Raw genomic sequence first — 22463 nt, 5'->3', positions numbered from 1 at the left:
GGTTCCATTACACATAGGAGTCTACTGACATGACTGATTGTGTTCCAGTTATTAGTCAGACCCAGTCAGATTGTTGTATAATCGCAATATTACTTTTGTGCTAATGCTGCTAATCTCCATGATCAACCGTCACTCAGTGTCCGTAACCATGGAGACGTCAGCCACCTGTGACGTCACGTTCGTACCCTCCATTCATTCATCTGGATAATTAATACAGAACCATTGAAACGTTTGAAACGTCTTTATTTCAGTGAAAGCCACCAGCTCCTGATCCACAGACAATAAAACTGTTTCACTTCGTCTACAGAGAAACACGAAAATACAGTTCAGTGAGACCTTTGTCCTCAATGTAAATGGTTCTAATCCCATAAGATTCCCAGGGGATGTGTCTCCAGCAAGACGAGTCAAACATGCAGGTCCAGAGCATCATGGGACGTGGACGGAGGCAACGTCCCAAAGTCCAGACGGAGTTGACCCTGACTACGAGACCGAGACAGGAGCGAGGGAAGAACGTAACGCTGGGTCCACCGACCACGACACAACCGCCCACCTGGAAACACATGGACACACCTGAACACCAGAACACCAGGACCAGGACCAGGGCCAGGACCAGGGCCAGGACCAGGACCAGAACAGGACCAGGGCCAGGGCCAAGATCAGGGCCAGAACAGGACCAGGGCCAGGGCCAAGATCAGGGCCAGGGCCAGGGCCAGGGCCAGGGCCAGGGCCAGGGCCAGGGCCAGGACCAAGATCAGGACCAGGGCCAGGACCAGGGCCAAGATCAGGACCAGGACCAGGACCAAGACCAGGGCCAGGGCCAGGACCAAGACCAGGACCAGGGCCAGGGCCAGGGCCAGGGCCAGGACCAGGACCAGAACAGGACCAGGGCCAGGGCAAGGGCCAAGATCAGGACCAGGGCCAAGATCAGGACCAGGGCCAGGACCAAGACCAGGACCAGGGCCAGGGCCAGGGCCAGGGCCAGGGCCAGGGCCAGGGCCAGGACCAGGGCCAGGACCAGGGCCAGGACCAAGATCAGGACCAGGACCAGGACCAGGACCAGAACAGGACCAGGGCCAGGGCCAGGGCCAGGGCCAAGATCAGGACCAGGGCCAGGGCCAGGGCCAGGGCCAGGGCCAGGGCCAGGGCCAGGACCAGAACAGGACCAGGGCCAGGGCCAAGATCAGGACCAGGGCCAAGATCAGGACCAGGGCCAGGACCAAGACCAGGACCAGGGCCAGGGCCAGGGCCAGGGCCAGGACCAAGATCAGGACCAGGGCCAGGACCAGGGCCAAGATCAGGACCAGGACCAGGACCAAGACCAGGGCCAGGACCAAGACCAGGACCAGGGCCAGGGCCAGGGCCAGGGCCAGGGCCAGGGCCAGGGCCAGGACCAGGACCAGAACAGGACCAGGGCCAGGGCCAGGGCCAAGATCAGGACCAGGGCCAAGATCAGGACCAGGGCCAGGACCAAGACCAGGGCCAGGGCCAGGGCCAGGGCCAGGGCCAGGGCCAGGGCCAGGACCAAGATCAGGACCAGGGCCAGGGCCAGGACCAGGGCCAAGATCAGGACCAGGACCAGGGCCAGGGCCAGGGCCAGGGCCAGGGCCAAGACCAGGACCAGGACCAGGACCAGGGCCAAGATCAGGGCCAGGGCCAGGACCAGAACAGGGCCAGGGCCAGGACCAGGGCCAAGATCAGGAGCACTGACCTGCTGGAGCGTCTTCTCGGATGAAGACATCTCTGCAGCCGCTCCAGTAGTGGACGGCCGTCTTCCCGTGATAATCTCTGATGGTGGTTTTAGCATCTGGAGACGAGACAAGAGACTGAGGTTAATATTATATGTTAATGTTAATGTTAATGTTATATGTTAATGTTATATATGTTATATGTGTTATATGTGTTATATGTTAATGTTAATGTTAATGTTATATGTTAATGTTATATGTTAATGTTATATATGTTATATGTGTTATATGTTTTTAATGTTATTTATTTAATTTAATTTGTAATGTTAAAATATGTATATTATGATTGAATATTTAAGTTATTGTTGTGGTCAAGTTGATTTGAAACTTTATCTGATGTCTTGGTAAAACAGGACATTTCTGAACATATTGGGAGGGTTTTATTTTGACGGTCTGTGTGGCATAGAGCATATTGAGAGGCTTTTATTTTGACGATCAGTGTGGCATAGAGCATATGGAGACGCAGCTGAACAGATGGGATAAAGCAGCGCTCTGCAGGACCACCACGCTTCCATCACGGACCAACCCGGGCTGGAGGCTCCGGCCTGGTGGGGGGGGGTGGGGGCGGGCTGTCAATCAAAGCGTTGGGTCTTTGTCTGGCAGTGATTTGCATCAGTGCTTCTTCACCTCAGAGAGGCCGCGAGGCGTGGACAAGACACGCTGAATTTAAAACATTCACGAAGGAGAAACACTGAACATCACAACACGTCTCCCCCGTAGACCGTATATAAATATGGACGCCACCATAGACCGTATATAAATATGGACGCCACCATAGACCGTATATAAATATGGACGCCACCATAGACCGTATATAAATATGGACGCCATCATAGACCGTATATAAATATGGACGCCACCATAGACCGTATATAAATATGGACGCCATCATAGACGTATATAAATATGGACGCCATCATAGACCGTATATAAATATGACGCCACCATAGACCGTATATAAATATGGACGCCACCATAGACCGTATATAAATATGGACGCCATCATAGACCGTATATAAATATGGACGCCACCATAGACCGTATATAAATATGGACGCCATCATAGCGTATATAAATATGGACGCCATCATAGACCGTATATAAATATGGACGCCATCATAGACCGTATATAAATATGGACGCCACCATAGACCGTATATAAATATGGACGCCATCATAGCGTATATAAATATGGACGCCATGTCTCCTCCGTACACCATCTCCACTACATCGATGCTCCGCCCACTCTTCCTCCAGACTTGCTGGTGTATCTGTTTAATTCATGCTACATTGTGCTCTGACTCCACCAGCTACAAGGAAATGTTGGATTATTCTCTGAACATCACTAATAATATAAATCTTCCCTCTAATCGTCTTTTTAATCTGATGTTTATTTCCTGGAGGATTTGACTTAATAATTTAAGAACATGAAGATGAAGGTGAACCGACTGTAGGAGTTGATCAGGGTTCTGACAACATCCTGGTGTCCGTGGATGGAGGCAAGGTGGAGCGCCGTGTAACCCTGGAAACGACAGAGAACACAACAGAGAACGTTGTTCAGTCATCTGAGGATGAAGCTGCAATAACATCCAGGTTCTTTCTGTTGTGTTCGTCTTAAATGCACAGATCCCTTTCCTCTGGTTAATTAGCAAACAATCTAAGAGGAACCCAACGTCCCATAATAAACCAAAACCTCGGGTTCTCCTCTGGTTTTCCTCTGCTTCTCTGGTTCTCTTCTAGTTCTCCTCTGGTTCTCCTCTGGTTTTCCTCTGCTTCTCTGGTTCTCTTCTAGTTCTCCTCTGGTTCTCCTCTGGTTTTCCTCTGCTTCTCTGGTTCTCTTCTAGTTCTCCTCTGGTTCTCCTCTGTTTTTCCTCTGCTTCTCTGGTTCTCCTCTAGTTCTCCTCTGGATCTCTAGTTCTCCTCTGGATCTCTGGTTCTCCTCTAGTTCTCCTCTGGATCTCTAGTTCTCCTCTGGTTCTCCTCTGGTTCTGTTCTGGTTCTCTTCTTGTTCTCTTCTAGTTCTCCTCTGGTTCTCCTCTAGTTCTCCTCTGGTTCTCTTCTAGTTCTCCTCTGGTTCTCCTCTAGTTCTCCTCTGGTTCTCTGGTTCTCCTCTAGTTCTCCTCTGGTTCTCCTGTAGTTCTCCTCTGCTTCTCTGGTTCTGCTCTAGTTCTACTCTAGTTCTCCTCTGGTTCTCCTCTGCTTCTCTGGTCCTGCTCTAGTTCTACTCTAGTTCTCCTCTGGTTCTCCTCTGCTTCTCTGGTTCTGCTCTAGTTCTACTCTAGTTCTCCTCTGGATCTATAATCCTCCGCTGGTTCTCTTCTGGTTCTGCTAAGGGTGGTCTACAAGGTCCACCTCTGCATGAACTCTGAGCATAACTGATTTATTAGGAACCATGAAGAAGAACAAATGTCCTAATGTTGTCTGATGGGATCTACCAGCTCCACATTTAATGACATTGGCTGCATCCTATAAACAACAGGTTTATTTATTATTTGAAGTGAGAACCGTGATTTGTTCTCCTCCTGTTATGTGACGTGATGGACTGAAAGTGGACTCACCCCCTTCAGAGAGCAGAGAGAGGTCAGAAAACACAGGGTTAAAGGTCAGAGGTCAGGACTCAGGTCTAGAAATATTATAAATACATCATATAAATGTCACTAAAGCATTTAACCACAGAGAACTTGTTCTGTGTTGTGATGTCATGTAGAAGAGAACATCATCTATACATGTGCAGTGGTGGAAAAAGGTTTTGGGACGCGCTTAAAATGTGACCCAGTCTCACATATTATCATGAAACATTTGTCTAAAAATCTTTTTTGTGTTGTAAAGGTGCGGCTGCATTTGACACACGAATACAAATTATATTTATTCTGTTTATTATTTACAAGCAAATCTAACGAAACTAAATTCTTGACGGTTTCAATGTGTCAGTTCTCAACGTTGTTGGAATCAAAGTGAACAAATAACAGAGAATGTGCACTTTACCCCATCCTTACCAGAACCTTACCAGAACCTTTCCTCAGCCTTACCAGAACCTTACCAGAACCTTACCAGAACCTTTCCCCAGCCTTACCAGAACCTTAACAGAACCTTACCCCAGCCTTACCTCAGCCTTACCAGAACCTTTCCTCAGCCTTACCAGAACCTTTCCAGAACCTTACCAGAACCTTAACCCAGCCTTACCAGAAGAATTATTTGGATTTGATCCTGAGTTTTCTTTATGACTTTTCCTTTGGTTTTGGTCTTTTGTGTTTTTTCCTCCTTCAGTGGAGCAACTTTTAGTTAAGGTGTTTTCTTGAAAGAAGTTTTTTCTGAGGCTGTTTTGTTTTCTTTGTTTTGAATTTTGAACCTAAGCTTTCTAAATAAAGACTGTTATCAAGAAACCTTATCCCTGCATCTGGGTCCTGAGTTTTAGGCTGGTTTCTGCAGAGTGGATCCAACTAATGAAGGACTGGATCTGCACGTCCTGGTGATATGGAAGCAGCTGGACCTTCCTGGCTGAGAACCTGGATCTCCAGACATGTTTCCTGCGTTAGGTTCTTTGTTTTAGACATTTTAGTCTCTGCATGGGGCGTCTGAAACGTGTTTCCACCACTGTAGTTCTATAGACTGAACAGATTAGTTTATTAACTCACATGCTGGACGAGAGGAGACCAGGATGAGAGAGAGAGAGGAGACGATACGTTACTGTGGGAACATCTGGACTGAATCAAAGAGAAACTTTAACTTTTGGGACTGACCCATTTCCTTCCCTTTCTGTCTCTGCAGTCATTCCGGTTCTGACCCAACCACAAAGAACTTTTCCTCGACCTCTGTTGTTAAATTTTGCTGCTATAGAAATAAGGTGTCATGACTTTTTTACTCTTTAATAAAGTCGATGTAGATTCAGACCTAAAAATAAAAATCAAACATGAACCAAATCTGAATGGATCATATGATCATGGTGACCAGTTTATCTTTAATCTTCCTCATTATTAGTCTTTACACAGGATTAAAGCTAAAACACTTTTATCATGGTTGATAATAAACCAACTGAATGCTGAGCTGTGACACTAAGAAGAGACGACGTTTGGAGGAATTCATCATGTGTTGGGTTCTAGTTCTAGGTCGGATTAATAAAACACATCAGTCTGAATCTCCTGGTCCAGCTTCTGCTTCTGGAGGAATCCTGCAGGTCATTGGTTTGTGATCAGATCCATTAGCTGGTTAATGATTGGAGACAAACGTTAATGAAGTCATCATGGAGCCAATGAGGGACGTGTCTGCTTTGCTTTTCTCTGCTTCAGCCTCAGTGTTATGTCCTGTTTGCTCATCAGCTGCAGATTAACGCTCAGAAATTGAATTGTCGGCCCTCGGCTGCCTGAGAACCAATGAAGTGATCACAGCACTGGCTCCTCAGCCTCACTGAGCTTTGAATGACAGTAAAACATCATATTAATTCATTATCTAAATTTTAATTGAAGCTGAGACAATGAAGATTTAATTGAAGGGATTGTTGCATATTTACTACAGTTTTCTATCACCTGCCTCTCGACACATATGAACTAAGTGACGTCCCATTTTTAATCGCTAAGGTTTAATGTGAGTCTCCAGTCTCTGCAGCTCTAACAGCTAAAGCATTCAGAGTTAGGGGCCCCAACAACCAGCCCCCCCATAACCCCCCCATAACCCCACCCTAACCCCCCATAACCCCCCATAACCCACCATAACCCTCCATAACCTCCCCATAACCGCCCCATAACCCCCCATAACCCCCCCATAACCCACCATAACCCTCCATAACCTCCCCATGACCCCCCCATAACCCCCCATAACCCCCACCATAACCCCCATAAACCCACCATAACCCTCCATAAACCCTCCCCATGACCCCCCCATAACCCCCCATAAACCCCCACCATAACCCACCATAACCCACCATAACCCTCCATAACCTCCCCATGACCCCCCCATAACCCCCCATAAACCCCCACCATAACCCACCATAACCCACCATAACCCTCCATAACCTCCCCATGACCCCCCCATAACCCCCCATAAACCCACCATCATAACCCACCATAACCCACCATAACCCTCCATAACCTCCCCATAACCCCCCATAACCAACCCTCAACCCACCATAACCCCCATAACCCCATACCCCATGAACCCCCCCATAACCCCCCTAAACCAACCAATCACCCCCCCCCATAACCCCCCATAACCCACCATAACCCTCCATAACCCCCCCATGACCCCCCCATAACCCCCCATAACCCACCACTAACCCCCCATAACCGCCCCATAACCAACCATCACCCCCCCATAACCCCCCATAACCGCCCCATAACCCACCATAACCCTCCATAACCTCCCCATGACCCCCCCATAACCCCCCATAAACCCCCACCATAACCCACCATAACCCACCATAACCCTCCATAACCTCCCCATGACCCCCCCATAACCCCCCATAAACCCCCACCATAACCCACCATAACCCACCCATAACCCTCCATAACCTCCCCATGACCCCCCCATAACCCCCCATAAACCCACCACCATAACCCACCATAACCCACCATAACCCTCCATAACCTCCCCATGACCCCCCCATAACCCCCCATAAACCCCCACCATAACCCACCATAACCCACCATAACCCTCCATAACCTCCCCATAACCGCCCCATAACCAACCATCACCCACCATAACCCTCCATAACCTCCCCATGACCCCCCCATAACCCCCCATAACCAACCATCACCCCCCCCATAACCCCCCATAACCCACCATAACCCTCCATAACCCCCCCATGACCCCCCCATAACCCCCCATAACCCCACCCTAACCCCCCATAACCGCCCCATAACCAACCATCACCCCCCCATAACCCCCCCATAACCCCACCCTAACCCCCCATAACCCCACCCTAACCCCCCATAACCCCCCATAACCTCCCCATAACCAACCATCACCCCCCCATAACCCTCCATAACCTCCCCATAACCCCACCCTAACCCCCCCCATAACCCACCATAACCCCCCATAACCCACCATAACCCCCCATGACCCCCCCATAACCCCCCATAACCCACCATAACCCCCCATAACCAACCATCACCCCCCCATAACCCCCCATAACCAACCATCACCCCCCCATAACCCCCCATAACCCCCCCATGACCCCCCCATAACCTCCCCATAACCGCCCCATAACCAACCATCACCCCCCCATAACCCCCCATAACACCAAACTCCACCCTTGGCCCAGTGCAGTCAGACCAGCAGCTTCTCCTTGGGACCCCCAGACCCAGACACACACACAGACACACACACAAACACACACACTAACACACACACACACAGACACACACACACACACACACAGTAACACACACACACACACACAGACACACACACTAACACACATACACTAACACACACACACACACACACACACACACTAACACACATACACTAACACACACACTAACACACACACACACACACACACTAACACACACACACACACACACCAACACACACACACTAACACACACACACTAACACACACACACACACACACACTAACACACACACACTAACACACACACTAACACACACACACACACACACACACACACACACACACACTAACACACACACACACACACACTAACACACACACACACTAACACACTAACACACACACACACTAACACACACACACTAACCGATCTGACGTTGACGTCGGCTCCAGAGCGAAGCATCATGTCGACCACATCCTGACGTCCCTGCTTGGCCGCCCAGTGCAGCGCCGTCTGAACACACACACACACACACACACACACACACACACACACACATGGCACAGCCCAGAATGCAGGTATGCAAGTACCCAGAATGCATTTCAGCCAAGATGCAATGCATTGTGGGATAGTTGGCAGCAATTAGTCAGTGGACAACTCTTTTTGTTTTTAATTTCTACTAGCAGCTGCTAACATGCTAAGAAGCTAGCTGGCTAAGAGGTCAGTAGGCTAACAGACAAGGAGCTAACCAGGCTAACATGCTAACAACGCTACGATGCAGTCAGACTTACAAACTGGACACGTAGGAGCAATGAGAGAAGAAGAGATGACAAATAAATTTAATAAGAAGAAGAAGAGGAGGAGGAGGAGGAGGTGGGGGGTCTGGTTCATTAGGAGGTGCTAAGTGAAGCTTCTGCCTCTCGCTGAGATTGTTTGTCTCTGACCATCACCCCCCCCCCACCCCCCACCACCAAGGAGCTCAGTGTTTATTTAAAGGAGAGAACAATGTCCCCCCTGGACGTCCCCTAGATTCTGTCCCATCAGAAATATGAATAAAGAGGAAATAAAGTGGAGGTTGGCTTCATATAGCTAGAGGACACTAGAGGACACTAGAGGACACTAGGGGACACTAGAGGACAGTAGAGGACAGTAGAGGACACTAGGGGACACTAGAGGACAGTAGAGGACAGTGTCCTAGTGTCCTCTAGTGTCCTCCACATGTGTCTTGTCCTCTCGTGTCTCTTCAGGGGACGGCGGTCGCTGCGTTGCTCATTTACACTTTTCACAAAGATGATGAACTCCTGTTGTCCCCAGCAGGAGGAGGAGGAGGAGGAGGAGGAGGAGGATAAACTCACCCCCTGAGTTGTCATCAGGTTCACATCACAGGAGGAACCAGGACCAGGACCAGGACCAGGACCAGAATCAGAACCAGGACCAGGACCAGAAAGAAACATTTAACATTAGTTATCATCAGCACACTCAGATGGTGGAGCCAGGGGAGTGAGGGGTGTGGCTAGGGGAGTGAGGGGTGGAGCCAGGGGAGTGAGGGGTGTGGCTAGGGGAGTGAGGGGTGGAGCCAGGGGAGTGAGGGGTGGGGCCAGGGGAGTGAGGGGTGGGGCTAGGGATCATGACGTCATAGTGAAATGATGATATAATAATTTTTTTTTTTTGGTTTTAAAACATAAAAACCAGGTCTCGTAACCATGGCGACACATGTTTAAGACATTCAAGGCGATGATGTCGTCCTGATGTCTGTCTCCATTTATCTGGTCCAGGTTTGAGTCGTGGTCCCAGTAAAGACCAACTAGACTCATTCTGTTCATTAGAACCAGACTGAACTATAAACTAACCTGAACTACAATGAATAAATGATTCATACCTCCTTCCTTCCTTCCTTCCTTCTCTAAAATATGCTGATAAAATGAGTTTTGTAGTCAGATATGTGTTAGACTATGATGCTATTAGGCCACGATGTGATGGAAATGATATGAGATGTGGACGGTGTTTGACTCACAGAGATGAAATCCTTCAGACGGTCGAACAGAGAGACGAGATAAAGCAGATCAGTGTGAATGTGATGGTCTGTCTGCACCAGACTCCATTCAAATATCTGCACATTTAACGTCAGACTGAACAGGAACCAGTTGTTCAATGGTTTGATATGGTTTTTTTAAAAAGAAATAAATAAAAACCTTCTTCAGCACCAGACTGGGCTCCAGAGACAGAAGCTGGCGCTGGGACGACGTGTTCCCCAGAGCGGAGCTCCTCCACCAGGACCTCTCCACCGGATCCAGCTGCACCCTGTGGAACAGAGACTGGAGGAGGAGGAGGAGCAGGAGGAGCAGGAGGAGGAGGAGGAGGAGGTGGAGGAAGAGGAGGAAGAGCAGGAGGAGGTGTAAGAGGAGGAGAGGAGGAGGAGGAGGAGGAGGTGGAGGAAGAGGAGGAGAGGAGGAGGAGGAGGAAGAGCAGGAGGAGGTGTAAGAGGAGGAGAGGAGGAGGAGGAGGAGGTGGAGTAAGAGGAGGAGGAGGAGGAGAAGGAAAAGGAGTAAGAGGAGGAGGCGGAGGAGGAGGAGGAGGAGGAGGAGGAAGAGGAGGAGGAGTAGAAGGAGGAGGAGGAAGAGGAGGAGGAGGAGGAGGAGGAGGTGTAAGAGGAGGAGAGGAGGAGGAGGAAGAGCAGGAGGAGGTGTAAGAGGAGGAGAGGAGGAGGAGGAGGAGGAGGTGTAAGAGGAGGAGAGGAGGAGGAGGAGGCAGAGGAGGAGGAGGAAGAGCAGGAGGAGGTGTAAGAGGAGGAGAGGAGGACAAGGAGGATCAGGAGGAGGTGTAAGAGGAGGAGAGGAGGAGGAGCAGGAGGAGGAGGAAGAGCAGGAGGAAGAGGAGGAGGAGAAGGAGGAGGAGGAGGAAGAGGAGGAGGAGGAGGAGCAGGAGGAGGAAGAGGAAGAGGAGGAGGAGGAGGACGAGGAGGAGGAGGAGGAAAAGGAGTAAGAGGAGGAGGAGGAGGAGGAGGAGGAGGAGGTGTCAGCGTGAGGCTGTGAATCTCCAGGTCTTTAATGAGACAACTCAGAGGACGCCGTCCTTCGTGACAGCGGGACACGTCCTCTCTGCCTCTGACCTCATGGGGAGGCGGGGCTAGGGGCGGGGCCATGTCTGGATATGGGAGGGGCCTCAATCACTATGACAACCAGAACAAGATGAAGAATCAACCAATCAATCAAACATAAACTCTGCATGACAGAAACTCTCGGATGGAGACCACACCCCCTGGTTCCTGCTGCTTCCAATCAGACGGCCGCGGGACGCCGTCACAGCCAATGAGCAGCCAGCACGGCATCTCACAGCTGTGATTATGGGATATCGCCATGGGAACGGTAGAAAGTGAATGAACTCACCGTGACAGAGGAAGCAGTGACGCTCCTCGTATCATCCTCTTCACTCTGAGAAACACAAAGATCATTTATCACTTATCACCTGAGCTCAGACCAGACAACAGATATGAACTGGTTTCAGACTGGTTTCAGACTGGTTTCAGACTGGTTTATGAACTGGTTTCAGACTGGTTTATAAACTGGTTTCAGACTGGTTTCAAACTGGTTTCAGACTGGTTTATGAACTGGTTTCAGACTGGTTTCAAACTGGTTTATGAACTGGTTTCAGACTAGTTTCAGACTGGTTTATGAACTGGTTTCAGACTGGTTTCAAACTGGTTTATGAACTGGTTTATGAACTGGTTTCAGACTGGTTTATGAACTAGTTTCAGACTGGTTTATGAACTGGTTTCAGACTGGTTTATGAACTGGTTTCAGACTGGTTTCAGACTGGTTTATGAACTAGTTTCAGACTGGTTTATGAACTGGTTTCAGACTGGTTTCAGACTGGTTTATAAACTGGTTTATGAACTGGTTTCAGACTGGTTTATGAACTGGTTTATAAACTGGTTTCAGACTGGTTTATGAACTGGTTTCAGACTGGTTTATGTACTGGTTTATACACTGGTTGATGAACTGATTTATGAACTGGTTTCAGACCGGTTCTCAGCGTTGTGAAGCGATTTAATATCGGCTTCTCCATCTCCTGTTCTGACTGGACCTGCTGCTGGAGAAGAAGCTAAACTGTTGTTTCATCAGGTGAAAACAAACAGAGACTCGTGGATGAAGTGATGGATGAAATGATGGATGAAATGATGGATGAAATGACGGATGAAATGATGGATGAAGTGATGGATGAAATGATGGATGAAGTGATGGATGAAATGTTGGATGAAGTGATGGATGAAGTGATGGATGAAGTGATGGATGAAATGACGGATGAAATGATGGATGAAATGATGGATGAAATGATGGATGAAATGATGGATGAAATGTTGGATGAAATGATGGATGAAGTGATGGATGAAGTGACGGATGAAATGATGAAGTGATGGATGAAATGATGGATGAAGTGATGGATGAAATGACGGATGAAATGATGGATGAAGTGATGGATGAAATGATGGATGAAATGATGGATGAAATGATGGATGAAATGTTGGATGAAATGACGGATGAAGTGATGGATGAAATGATGGATGAAATGATGGATGAAATGATGGATGAAGTGATGGATGAAGTGACGGATGAAATGATGAAGTGATGGATGAAATGATGGATGAAGTGATGGATGAAATGACGGATGAAATGATGGATGAAGTGATGGATGAAATGATGGATGAAGTGATGGATGAAGTGATGGATGAAATGTTGGATGAAGTGATGGATGAAGTGATGGATGAAGTGATGGATGAAATGATGGATGAAATGATGGATGAAATGTTGGATGAAATGACGGATGAAGTGATGGATGAAATGATGGATGAAATGTTGGATGAAATGATGGATGAAGTGATGGATGAAATGACGGATGAAGTGATGGATGAAATGACGGATGAAATGATGGATGAAATGTTGGATGAAATGATGGATGAAGTGATGGATGAAATGACGGATGAAGTGATGGATGAAATGACGGATGAAATGATGGATGAAATGTTGGATGAAATGACGGATGAAGTGACGGATGAAGTGATGGATGAAATGATGGATGAAGTGATGGATGAAGTGATGGATGAAATGACGGATGAAGTGACGGATGAAGTGACGGATGAAATGACGGATGAAGTGACGGATGAAGTGATGGATGAAATGACGGATGAAATGATGGATGAAGTGATGGATGAAATGACGGATGAAATGATGGATGAAATGTTGGATGAAGTGACGGATGAAGTGATGGATGAAATGATGGATGAAGTGATGGATGAAATGACGGATGAAGTGACGGATGAAGCTCTTCTGTTCCCAGCACAGCAGGATGAAGCTGCATCTGAAGCTCCTGGTGTTATGATGGACGTTCACTGTGTGGAACAGATGACAGTCGGTTTGTTGGTGAGGAGGGAGAATAAACCCCTGGAGAGGAGGAGGAGGAGGAGGAGGAGGAGGAGGAGGAGGCTCTTCATCTCCCTCATTAGTGGTTAAAGTCTCTCTGAGGCGTCAGTCACTGCAGAGGTGAATTAAAGGTAAGAAAATAGAAAGAGGATCTTCACTTCACGGGTTTAATCTTCTGTTTCTATTGTCTTTATATTCACAGTCTGGACAACATCTAAAATATATTCACCAGGATCTTGTGTTGATGATGTCAGAGTCTGAGTCTCCAGCTCGTCCCAAACCTTCTCTCTGGGTTCAGGTCTGGACTCTGGTCTGGTCTCATGCTCCCTGAACCTCTTTCACTATCTGAGCCCCATGAATCCTGGTGGATGGAAGAACCTGCTCCTTCAGTGTATTCAGGGAGTCAGCTGACCTCATCCTCTGAACCTGGACCTGAACCTCTGCACCAACCCCACATCAGCCCTGAGAAGCTCCTCATTGCATCAGTTTCAGTCTCAAATTAGTTGTTGAACTAATGATCCACTCTCTGGACAAATCAAACTCAAGTTTCAGTCCTCAGACTTTTATAGAGCCTCTTTTATATTTAGTTGAAATGAAGAAAAAACTCAGGTTGTTCTTATTTAACTGAGTCCAGGTCCTCCCCCCCCCCCACCCCCCAGCCCCCGCCTCCCCCTCCCCCCCCTCCCAGGTCCTGCAGACATTAACATATTAATTGAGGCTGTGGAGGCGTTTGGAGTCAGGACGACGTTAATGGGAAAAGCATTTATCTCGCCGTGGAACCCGGGTCATGTGATCTGGTCTCTCATTCAGACCCCCCCCCTCACCCCTCGCCCCCCCTCATTGTTTCAGATGGAGGCCATTGTGGAGCGAGTGGCGCTCTCTGTTGTGTAGCGTGGGGGGGTCAGCGGGGTCAGAGGAATTATGATTACACTGTAGTGTCTTCAGACCCGTCTCAGTTCACCAGGTTCGTCAGAACCAGACGGAGGTCGTGGTCTCCCCCCCCCCCCCTCCTCCTCCTCCTCCTCCTCCTCTTCCTCTTCCTCCTCCTCCTCCTCCTCCTCTTCCTCCTCCTCCTCCTCCTCCTCCTCCTCCTCCTCCTCCTCCTCCTCCTCCTCCTTCTTCTTCTGTGGTTTCTCCTCCTCATTTCACACTTTAACACATCAAAGCTGCCGCGCGTCTTTCACTTATTTCACTATTTAATGTCCTGAGAACAAAACTGCTTCTGTCCTTTTTCCAGATTCCCTGAACCTTTAATACGTGAGCCAGGAAAAACCAGCAGGACACGTGACAGAAACGTCTCAGCTCTAAGAAAACGCTGTAAACGTGAGTCTGGACACAACGTCCTCAGTCTGATGGTTTAAAACTTCAACTGGTTCTCAGAAAGATACACACACACACACACACACACACACACACACACACACACACACACACATATAAACACACACACACACACACATATATACACACACACACAAACACAAACACACACATACACACACACACATACACACACCCACCTCCCTGTCCTCCCTGTCGTCCCCAGACCTGAGGACCTGAGGACCTGAGGACGTGAGGACATGAGGACATGAGGACATGAGGACATGAGGACTCACCCTCCTGGAGACGGTGGCTTCGCTGGTCAGAGATAAGGAGTCGCTCCTCAGAGACAGGAGGTCACAGCAGGTCTGGTCTCCTCCTCCATCACTGAGGCTCAGCTCCTGCTCCACCTCCACCTCCACCGGTCTCTCTGGGTCCTGGACCCGGGCTGGTCTCTGAGGAGGAGACACCATGTCCATGAGACATGAGGAGAAGGAGGAGGAGGAGGAGGAGGAGGAGGTGGAGAAGGAGGAGGAGGTGGAGAAGGAGGGGGAGAAGGAGAAGGAGAAGGAGGGGGAGAAGGAGGAGGAGAAGGAGAAGCAGGAGGAGGTGGAGGAGAAAGAGCATCTGAAGCCACAAATACACATGAATGTGTTTTTTGATGGACTCACCTCCTCGACCTCAGTGACCACCAGCGCTGGTACTCCATCACCTGACTCCCCGGCCCCGTCCTGATTGGCTGAGGAGGAGGAGGAGGAGGAGGAGGAGGAGGAGGAGGAGGAGGAGGAGGAGTCTCAGGTCATTGGTTCTAGAAACTCTTACACTCAGATTCAGAACAGAACCAGCTGAATGTGAGATGTTGGTGGTTTCCTCTCATCAGCTGATGCTCCAACATTTCTACTGGATGAAGGTCAGGACTTTGACTTGTTCCTAAACATTCATCTGGTTCTTCTGGAGAACCACTGGTGTTCTTGGGCTCCTTGTCTGTTTCTCTTCACATTCAGCTCATGGACTCATGTCCTGACATTTTTCTTTCAGAGTTCACTGGTAGAATTCACAGTTCATTGGTCCATCAATGATGAGCAGATGCAGCAGAACAGGCCCAAACCAGGACATTAGCGCCCCCATGTGTCATGGAGGGATGAGGTTCTGATGCTGGAATGCAGTGTTGGTTCATCTCCAAACATTTAAACCAAACTATTCTACTCTGGTCTCATCTGTCCACTAAACATTGTCCCACATGTTCTTTGTGGACAGAGAGCAGTGTCTTTGGTTGTTGAGTGGATTCATCAACATGAACATCAGCCAATGTGAGAGAGGCCTTTAGCTGCTTAGAAGTTCCCCTGGGTTCCTCTGGTTCCTCTCCCACTATGATGGAGTGATGTTTGTTGGTGGACCACTCCTGTGGAGGGGAACAGTCGTCTTCAATCTGTCTGACTCTCTGTGGATTATTTGTGGCTTCCAGACTCTTTACAGATGGTTGTGGAACCTTTTCCAGCCTGATGAGCAACAACAACTCTTTTCCTGAGCTCCTCACAAAGCTCCTTCGATCTGTTGTCATCACACACTTCAACACAAACATGAGACAAATCCCTGATTCATAGAAACTGAACCAGGACCTGAGTCTGGACTCATGGACTCTGGTTTAATGTAGAGGATCCTCTCTGATCTGGAACGTTTTAGTCTCATATATCAGATGTTATTGTGTCGTTTTATGAAGTTGCTTCGTAAACAGACGCACGTTTCTTTCCTCTTTGTGTTTTTATAGTTTCTGTATTTTCAGCTCATGTGTGGTGAGTCTCTATTCTTCTATTCTTCTACTCTTCTTTTCTTCTATTCTTCCTTCTTCCTTCTTCCTTCTTGCTTCTATTATTTCTATTGTCTGTCTGTGTTTGTAGAAGCTTCCGTCGTCTCTAAAGTGTCGTCCTCTGTCTCTGAGAATGTGTGATCACACCTCATCAAACGTTTCCTGTTGTGGTCTCCAGCTGATCCTTCACCCACTCTCTGTCCTTCTGTCCCCTGTCCCCTGTCCTCCTGTCCTCCTGTCCTCAGACAAACTGTTAGTTCTGTCTCAGCTTTAAAGAGTCACATATGATTGGACCATCGATACTCAGAACCCGTCCGGTCCTGGTCTGGGGGGGGGGGGGGGTCCTCCATACTCACCCCGGGTCAGTCCTGGACCTCCTCCTGGTTTGTCCTCATCATCAGCTCCAGTCGGACTCTGGTGGACTGGACCCAGGTCCTCTGGAGTGGGTCCATCTGAGACAGGAAGGTCCTGGTCCAGAGAGGACGGCTGAGACGAAGCGTCCATCGATCTCAGAGTTGGTCCCTGAATGGAGACGTCAGAGAGACTCAAGGATCTAGAACCAAAGAGCCCGTGGTTCTCTACCAGGACCAGGTTCTGGACCCGGTTCTGGACCCGTTCTGGACCAGATGGATGATGGATTATTGAGTTGACACCAACTGAGACTGAGGACGAAGAAGCTGGAGCTCAGATGGTTTTTATGTTGAATAATTAAACTGAGTTTTCTCCACTTAATGAACCATCGTCTCTAAGAACTGTCCTCGGGACGTGTCCTCGGGACGTGTCCTCTGGACGTGTCCTCGGGACGTGTCCTCTGGAACAGACTGTGACCTTTAACCTCCACCAACACGTCCTCTGGTTCAAATGTTCTATGAAAAACGTCTTATAACAAACAATGAACTGTCTCCTCCTACCTGGAGACACGTCCTGGAGACACTGTCCTGGAGACACGTCCTGGAGACACGTCCTGGAGCTGAGAGGAGACACTGTCCTGGAGACACTGTCCTGGAGACAATGTCCTGGAGACCTGTCCTGGAGCTGAGAGGAGACACTGTCCTGGAGACACTGTCCTGGAGACACGTCCTGGAGACAGTGTCCTGGAGAGGAGACAGTGTCCTGGAGACAGTGTCCTGGAGACCCGTCCTGGAGACAGTGTCCAGGGCTGAGAGGACTGTGTCTCTGCTCCTGTTGAGTTAATTATAGACTCTGGAATCAGATTAAAGCTCCGGCTTAAACACTCTTCAACTCCTCACTCCTCACCTCTCACCTCCTCCCCCTCCTCCTCCTCCTCCTCCTCCTCCTCCTCCCCTCCGCCCCCCCCCCCCCCCCCCCCCCCCCCCCCTCACCTCTTCTTTAACCCTCACCTCTCCTCCTTTCACCTCCTCAGATCCATTGAGTAGCTCAACCATCACTCAAGAGAGAGAGAGTTTGTTGGAGGTGCCCCCCCCCCTCTCTCTCTCTCTCTCTCTCCCCTCTCTCTCTCTCTCTCCTCCTCCTCCTCCTCCTCTCTGATGCTCCTCCGCTCCTCTAACTCTTTTCCTCCTTCTGTCTCCTCCGTGCATCACCGTTTCTCTCCGATGTGACTCCGCCGTCGTTATGTCCTCTTTTCCTCCGGGTTTCCTCTTCCATCCGTCTCCGTCTCCGTCCCGGTCCCGGTCCCGGTCCCCGTCCCGGTGTCGGTCCCTGTCTCTGTCCCTGTCCTTCGGCTCCGGGGTCCTCCCGGGGTCCCGGTCCTCGGGCTCCGCCTTCTCTCCGTACTCACCGGGACCAGCGGCTCCTCACCTGCCTCCGTACGGAGCGGAGCCCCGAGCCGCGTCTGCGCGCTCCTTCCTGGTCAGTGCGCGCACACATTTACACTCACATTTACATTTATCCATATTTATTTACATTTATTTATATTTATTTATTCATATCTGCATTCACTTAGATTCATATGTGTTTCTGCTCGTTCTGTAGTTGCGCTTAAAGTCTTTTAGTTCTAGTTTAGGTCTAATGTCTGAATCCGAGAAACAGAACTGATAATAAACTACAATAATCTGACGATAGAATCTTTCACCTCGTTATTAAACTCTGAAAGTGACTCTGTGGGTCAAATATGGAGGTTTTTAAATAAGGTTTTTATGGAGAATTTATTATTTATTCAAGTATTGTAAGTGTTGTTTGGAAGCAGCTTCAGTTCAGGAGTTTATAAGGTAATAAATAAATATATAGAAATATAACAGAGATGATAAATGTCTGTAAGTGTCTCTGAAATCTACATTTAACATTTAATGCAGAGCTGAGGGTGAATAAAATAATACGGGATGATTGAGCTGCTCTCTGACACATTATGAAGAGGATTTTAACAGAAACATCATTCAAATATTTATTTCAAATTAAATCTAATTAAATGAACATTTTTCATCAAATCTAAAACCAAACAAGTGTCTGTGTAATTTACGTCCTTTCTCCTCTTTAACTCTGTCTCAACGTTTTAAACTCGGATGTTTTTTGGTTTTGTTTGGTTTGACCTTCATCATGTTCTTCATCACCAGGAAACGTCCTCAGACTAAAATAAAACAGGAAGCTGCGTCTTCAGTGTGAACGCTGCTGATGTGGTGACTGTGGTGACTTTCTGTTTCAGACTCCGGCCTACGACCCCCCCTCCGGCCTCCCCTCCGGCCTCCCCTCCGGCCTCCCCGGGACCCTGGACTACCCCCGGTTCGTGGCCCTGGGGCCGTACCCGTACGGGGACCCCGGCTACAGGAAGAACGCCACGAGGGACGCCACGTCCACCCTGAAGACCTGGCTCCACGAGCACCGTAAGAACCCCTACCCCACCAAGGGCGAGAAGATCATGCTCGCCATCGTCACCAAGATGACGCTGACCCAGGTCTCCACCTGGTTCGCCAACGCCCGCCGGAGACTGAAGAAGGAGAACAAGATGACCTGGACCCCCCGGACCAGGAGCGAGGACGAGGAGGACGAGGACAACGTGGACCTAGAGCGCCATGAGGAGGAGGAGGAGGAGGAGGACGAGGAGCGGGGGAGGCCCAAGGAGGAGGAGCCGGAGCCCCGGAGCCAGGACAGTGAGTTTACCCCCGTCCCCCCGTCCCCCCCGTCCCCCCTGTCTCCCCGTCCCCCCCCGTCCTCCCGTCCCCCCTGTCCCCCCGTCCCCCCCATCCTCCCGTCCCCCGTCCCCCCGTCCCTTTATATAAAATAAGAAGCAGCTATTTTTATTATTGAGTGAGAATTATTCATTTTTATTGATGCCATAAATGAAAATGAATTAAAAATAATATTAATGAATTAATATCAAATAATAGCTTAATAATAATAATGGTTAATTAACATGAATATGAATAAATGATGGTTAATTATTATTAATTCATATGAATGTGTATTCATTATTATTAATTAACATGAATATGAATAAATGTTATTTGTTATTAATGATGATTAATTATTATTAATTAATATGAATGTGTATTAATTATTCATTATCATTGCTGGTTGAACGTTTCCTGGTTTAGTCGAAGCTTCTTCACCTTGAAGTGATGAACTGGTCGTCATGGTAACCCGTTGACGCTGACCTCTGAGGCGGTCGTCATGGTAACCCGTTGACGCTGACCTCTGAGGCGGTCGTCATGGTAACCCGTTGACTCTGACCTCTGACCTCTGACCTCTGCAGCCTCCCGTCGGTCTCTGATGTTCAGGGACGACAGCGACTCTGACCGAGGCTTTGCTGATCCGGACTTTAAAGACTCTGGGGGCCGGAGGTTGGACCCCGCCCCCCCTCAGACCGCCCCCCCTCAGACCGCCCCCGTGGAGCTCGTCCAGTCCTGCGGCGCCACCCAGGGGCCAAACGTGGCCCCAAAGCCCAAGCTGTGGTCCCTGGCTGAGATCGCCACGTCCTCGGACAGAAGCAAAGCATGTACAGACTCCTGTGAGCAGGGGGGCGGAGCCTCGCTCCTGCCCCGGTGCCTCTTCTACGCCCCCCCACTCATGTCCAGATACCCCAGCTACGACGCCCTGGGGCCCCTGCACACGGGCCCCGGGTCCGACCTGAGCGCCACGGGTTTGAAGGGATTAGAGGCGGCGATGCTGCAGAGAGGCAGGACCCACCTTTAGGGCCCAGGGGCCCCCAGAGGCCCCCGGGGGCCCCACACTAACACAGAGACAGTTTTATATGGTGATGAGATGTAATGTTTGCACATGACGCCAAGTTTCATTAAAAATAGTTTTATTAAGATCAAAGTGACGCCTGATGTTTGTCCTGAAAAATGATCGTTAAGGTCCTGAATCCCTCTCCTTTAATTTCACTTTAATCTCCTTTAATTTCACTTTAATCTCCTTTAATTTCACTTTAATCTCCTTTAATTTCACTTTAATCTCCTTTAATTTCACTTTAATCTCCTTTAATTTCACTAAAATCTCCTTTAATTTCACTTTCATCTCCTTTAATTTCACTAAAATCTCCTTTATTTCACTTTAATCTCCTTTAATTTCACTTTCATCTCCTTTAATTTCACTAAAATCTCCTTTATTTCACTCTTTATCTTATTTCATTCTCCTTTAATCTACTTTATTTTATTTTTTTTTGCTCCTTTATTCACATTTACTCACTTTTATTTTATTTTACTCTCATTTATTCTCCTTTATTTGTACCATGTTTGCACAGAATTAGGTACAAAAATATTTACAAGAAACAATAAAAGACAACATCAAATTAGAAAGAATGTCCAAAATATACAACAATCTACAGTAGACGGTCAGTAGACTATAATAGACTACAATAGACTATAGTAGAGTACAGTCGACTACACACAGTGTGGGCTGGGAATTTTAAATTTTTTTACAAAAATTGGAATATTATTATTCTCCTTTATTTTTATCTTACTCACATTTATTTTCCTTTATTCTCCTTTATTTAATTCTTCTTTAAAGGAGAATAAACGTGAGAAAAATAAAAATAAAGGAGAATAAACGTGACTGTACCTGTTCACCGGTTTGTACTAAGCTACTATGACCGAGCAATTTCCCTTGTGGATCCCTGAGTGAGAATAAAGGTGAGTAAAATACAATAAAATAAAGAACAATAAATGTGAATAAAGAATAATAAACTAAAGGTGAGTAAAGTTGAATAAAGGAGAATAAAGGGAAGTGAAGGAGTCTAGGATCATGGACTTTATTCCATACAAACTGTTTCATTAAATTGTTTCACATTTGCACATCGATACTTTGCTTCAGTTCTTTTTACATCTTGTATCATGTGAATGTTTTTATTTTCTATTTCTGAGACTGAGCTCTAAGAGTTTCTACACTGAGCTCACGACAATAAATAACAACAATATAACCCTCTATAGAAATATAATAATATAATAATATGTAATAAATAATACAATATAATATAATATAATAATATAATAATATGTAATAAATAATACAATATAATATAATATAATAATATAACAATATAATAATAATAATAATAATAATAATAATAATAATAATAATAATAATATATTATGAATAATATAATATAACAATAATGTAACTCTCTATATAAATATAATAAACTTTGTAAATCTCCCCCCTGATTCGATCGTGCTGACGTGGGACTGTGGGACCGTGGGGGGGGGGGGGGGGGTCGAGGGCCCCGTGGTGGTGCCACTCAACCCCCCCACCATGCAGCTCCTCTGGCCTCAACATCTGGACTGGATTTCCCTGCAGCTCCACGCTGTCCCCAGAGCCTAGTGTCTGCTGAGCTCACAGCGCCCCCTGCTGCCTGAACCTGGACCTGCAGAACCAGAACCAGTGTTTCTGTTCTTTCTTCTACCAATGGAAATAAATTCTATTCTATTTATTGACTTTATTCTAGTGATTCTACTCGTTCTGTTTAGTT

At 47.8% G+C, this 22463-nt stretch overlaps 2 protein-coding genes across 3 annotated transcripts; one reads left to right on the top strand and one right to left on the bottom strand.

Moving 5' to 3' along the window:
* Positions 1-236: 236 nt before the first annotated feature.
* LOC125015303 (ankyrin repeat domain-containing protein SOWAHC) lies at positions 237-17845 on the bottom strand. Of its 2 annotated transcripts, XM_047597046.1 has the most exons (13): positions 17494-17845; positions 16939-17104; positions 15447-15514; positions 15072-15230; positions 11425-11469; positions 10231-10353; positions 10053-10064; positions 9394-9396; positions 8465-8551; positions 5381-5383; positions 3195-3267; positions 1709-1804; positions 237-550 (listed from the first exon to the last, which is right to left on the bottom strand). In XM_047597046.1, exons 2-13 carry the CDS (start codon positions 17084-17086, stop codon positions 405-407), a joined length of 963 nt encoding a protein of 320 aa, XP_047453002.1. In that variant the 5' UTR covers positions 17087-17104; positions 17494-17845; the 3' UTR covers positions 237-404. The 2 variants fall into 2 exon arrangements, with proteins under 2 accessions (XP_047453002.1, XP_047453003.1); XM_047597047.1 differs by lacking the exon at positions 5381-5383.
* Positions 17846-18055: 210 nt separating this feature from the next.
* On the top strand, positions 18056-20793 carry irx5b (iroquois homeobox 5b). Its single transcript, XM_047597045.1, has 3 exons — positions 18056-18412; positions 19203-19647; positions 20250-20793. Exons 1-3 carry the CDS (start codon positions 18176-18178, stop codon positions 20687-20689), a joined length of 1122 nt encoding a protein of 373 aa, XP_047453001.1. The 5' UTR covers positions 18056-18175; the 3' UTR covers positions 20690-20793.
* The last annotated feature ends 1670 nt before the right edge of the window (positions 20794-22463 follow it).

Source organism: Mugil cephalus, chromosome 10 (genome assembly GCF_022458985.1).
Source record: "Mugil cephalus isolate CIBA_MC_2020 chromosome 10, CIBA_Mcephalus_1.1, whole genome shotgun sequence".
Lineage (NCBI taxonomy): Eukaryota > Metazoa > Chordata > Actinopteri > Mugiliformes > Mugilidae > Mugil > Mugil cephalus.
The sequence above is the reverse complement of the archived record's forward strand: the minus strand, read 5'-3'. Positions and strand labels throughout refer to the sequence as shown.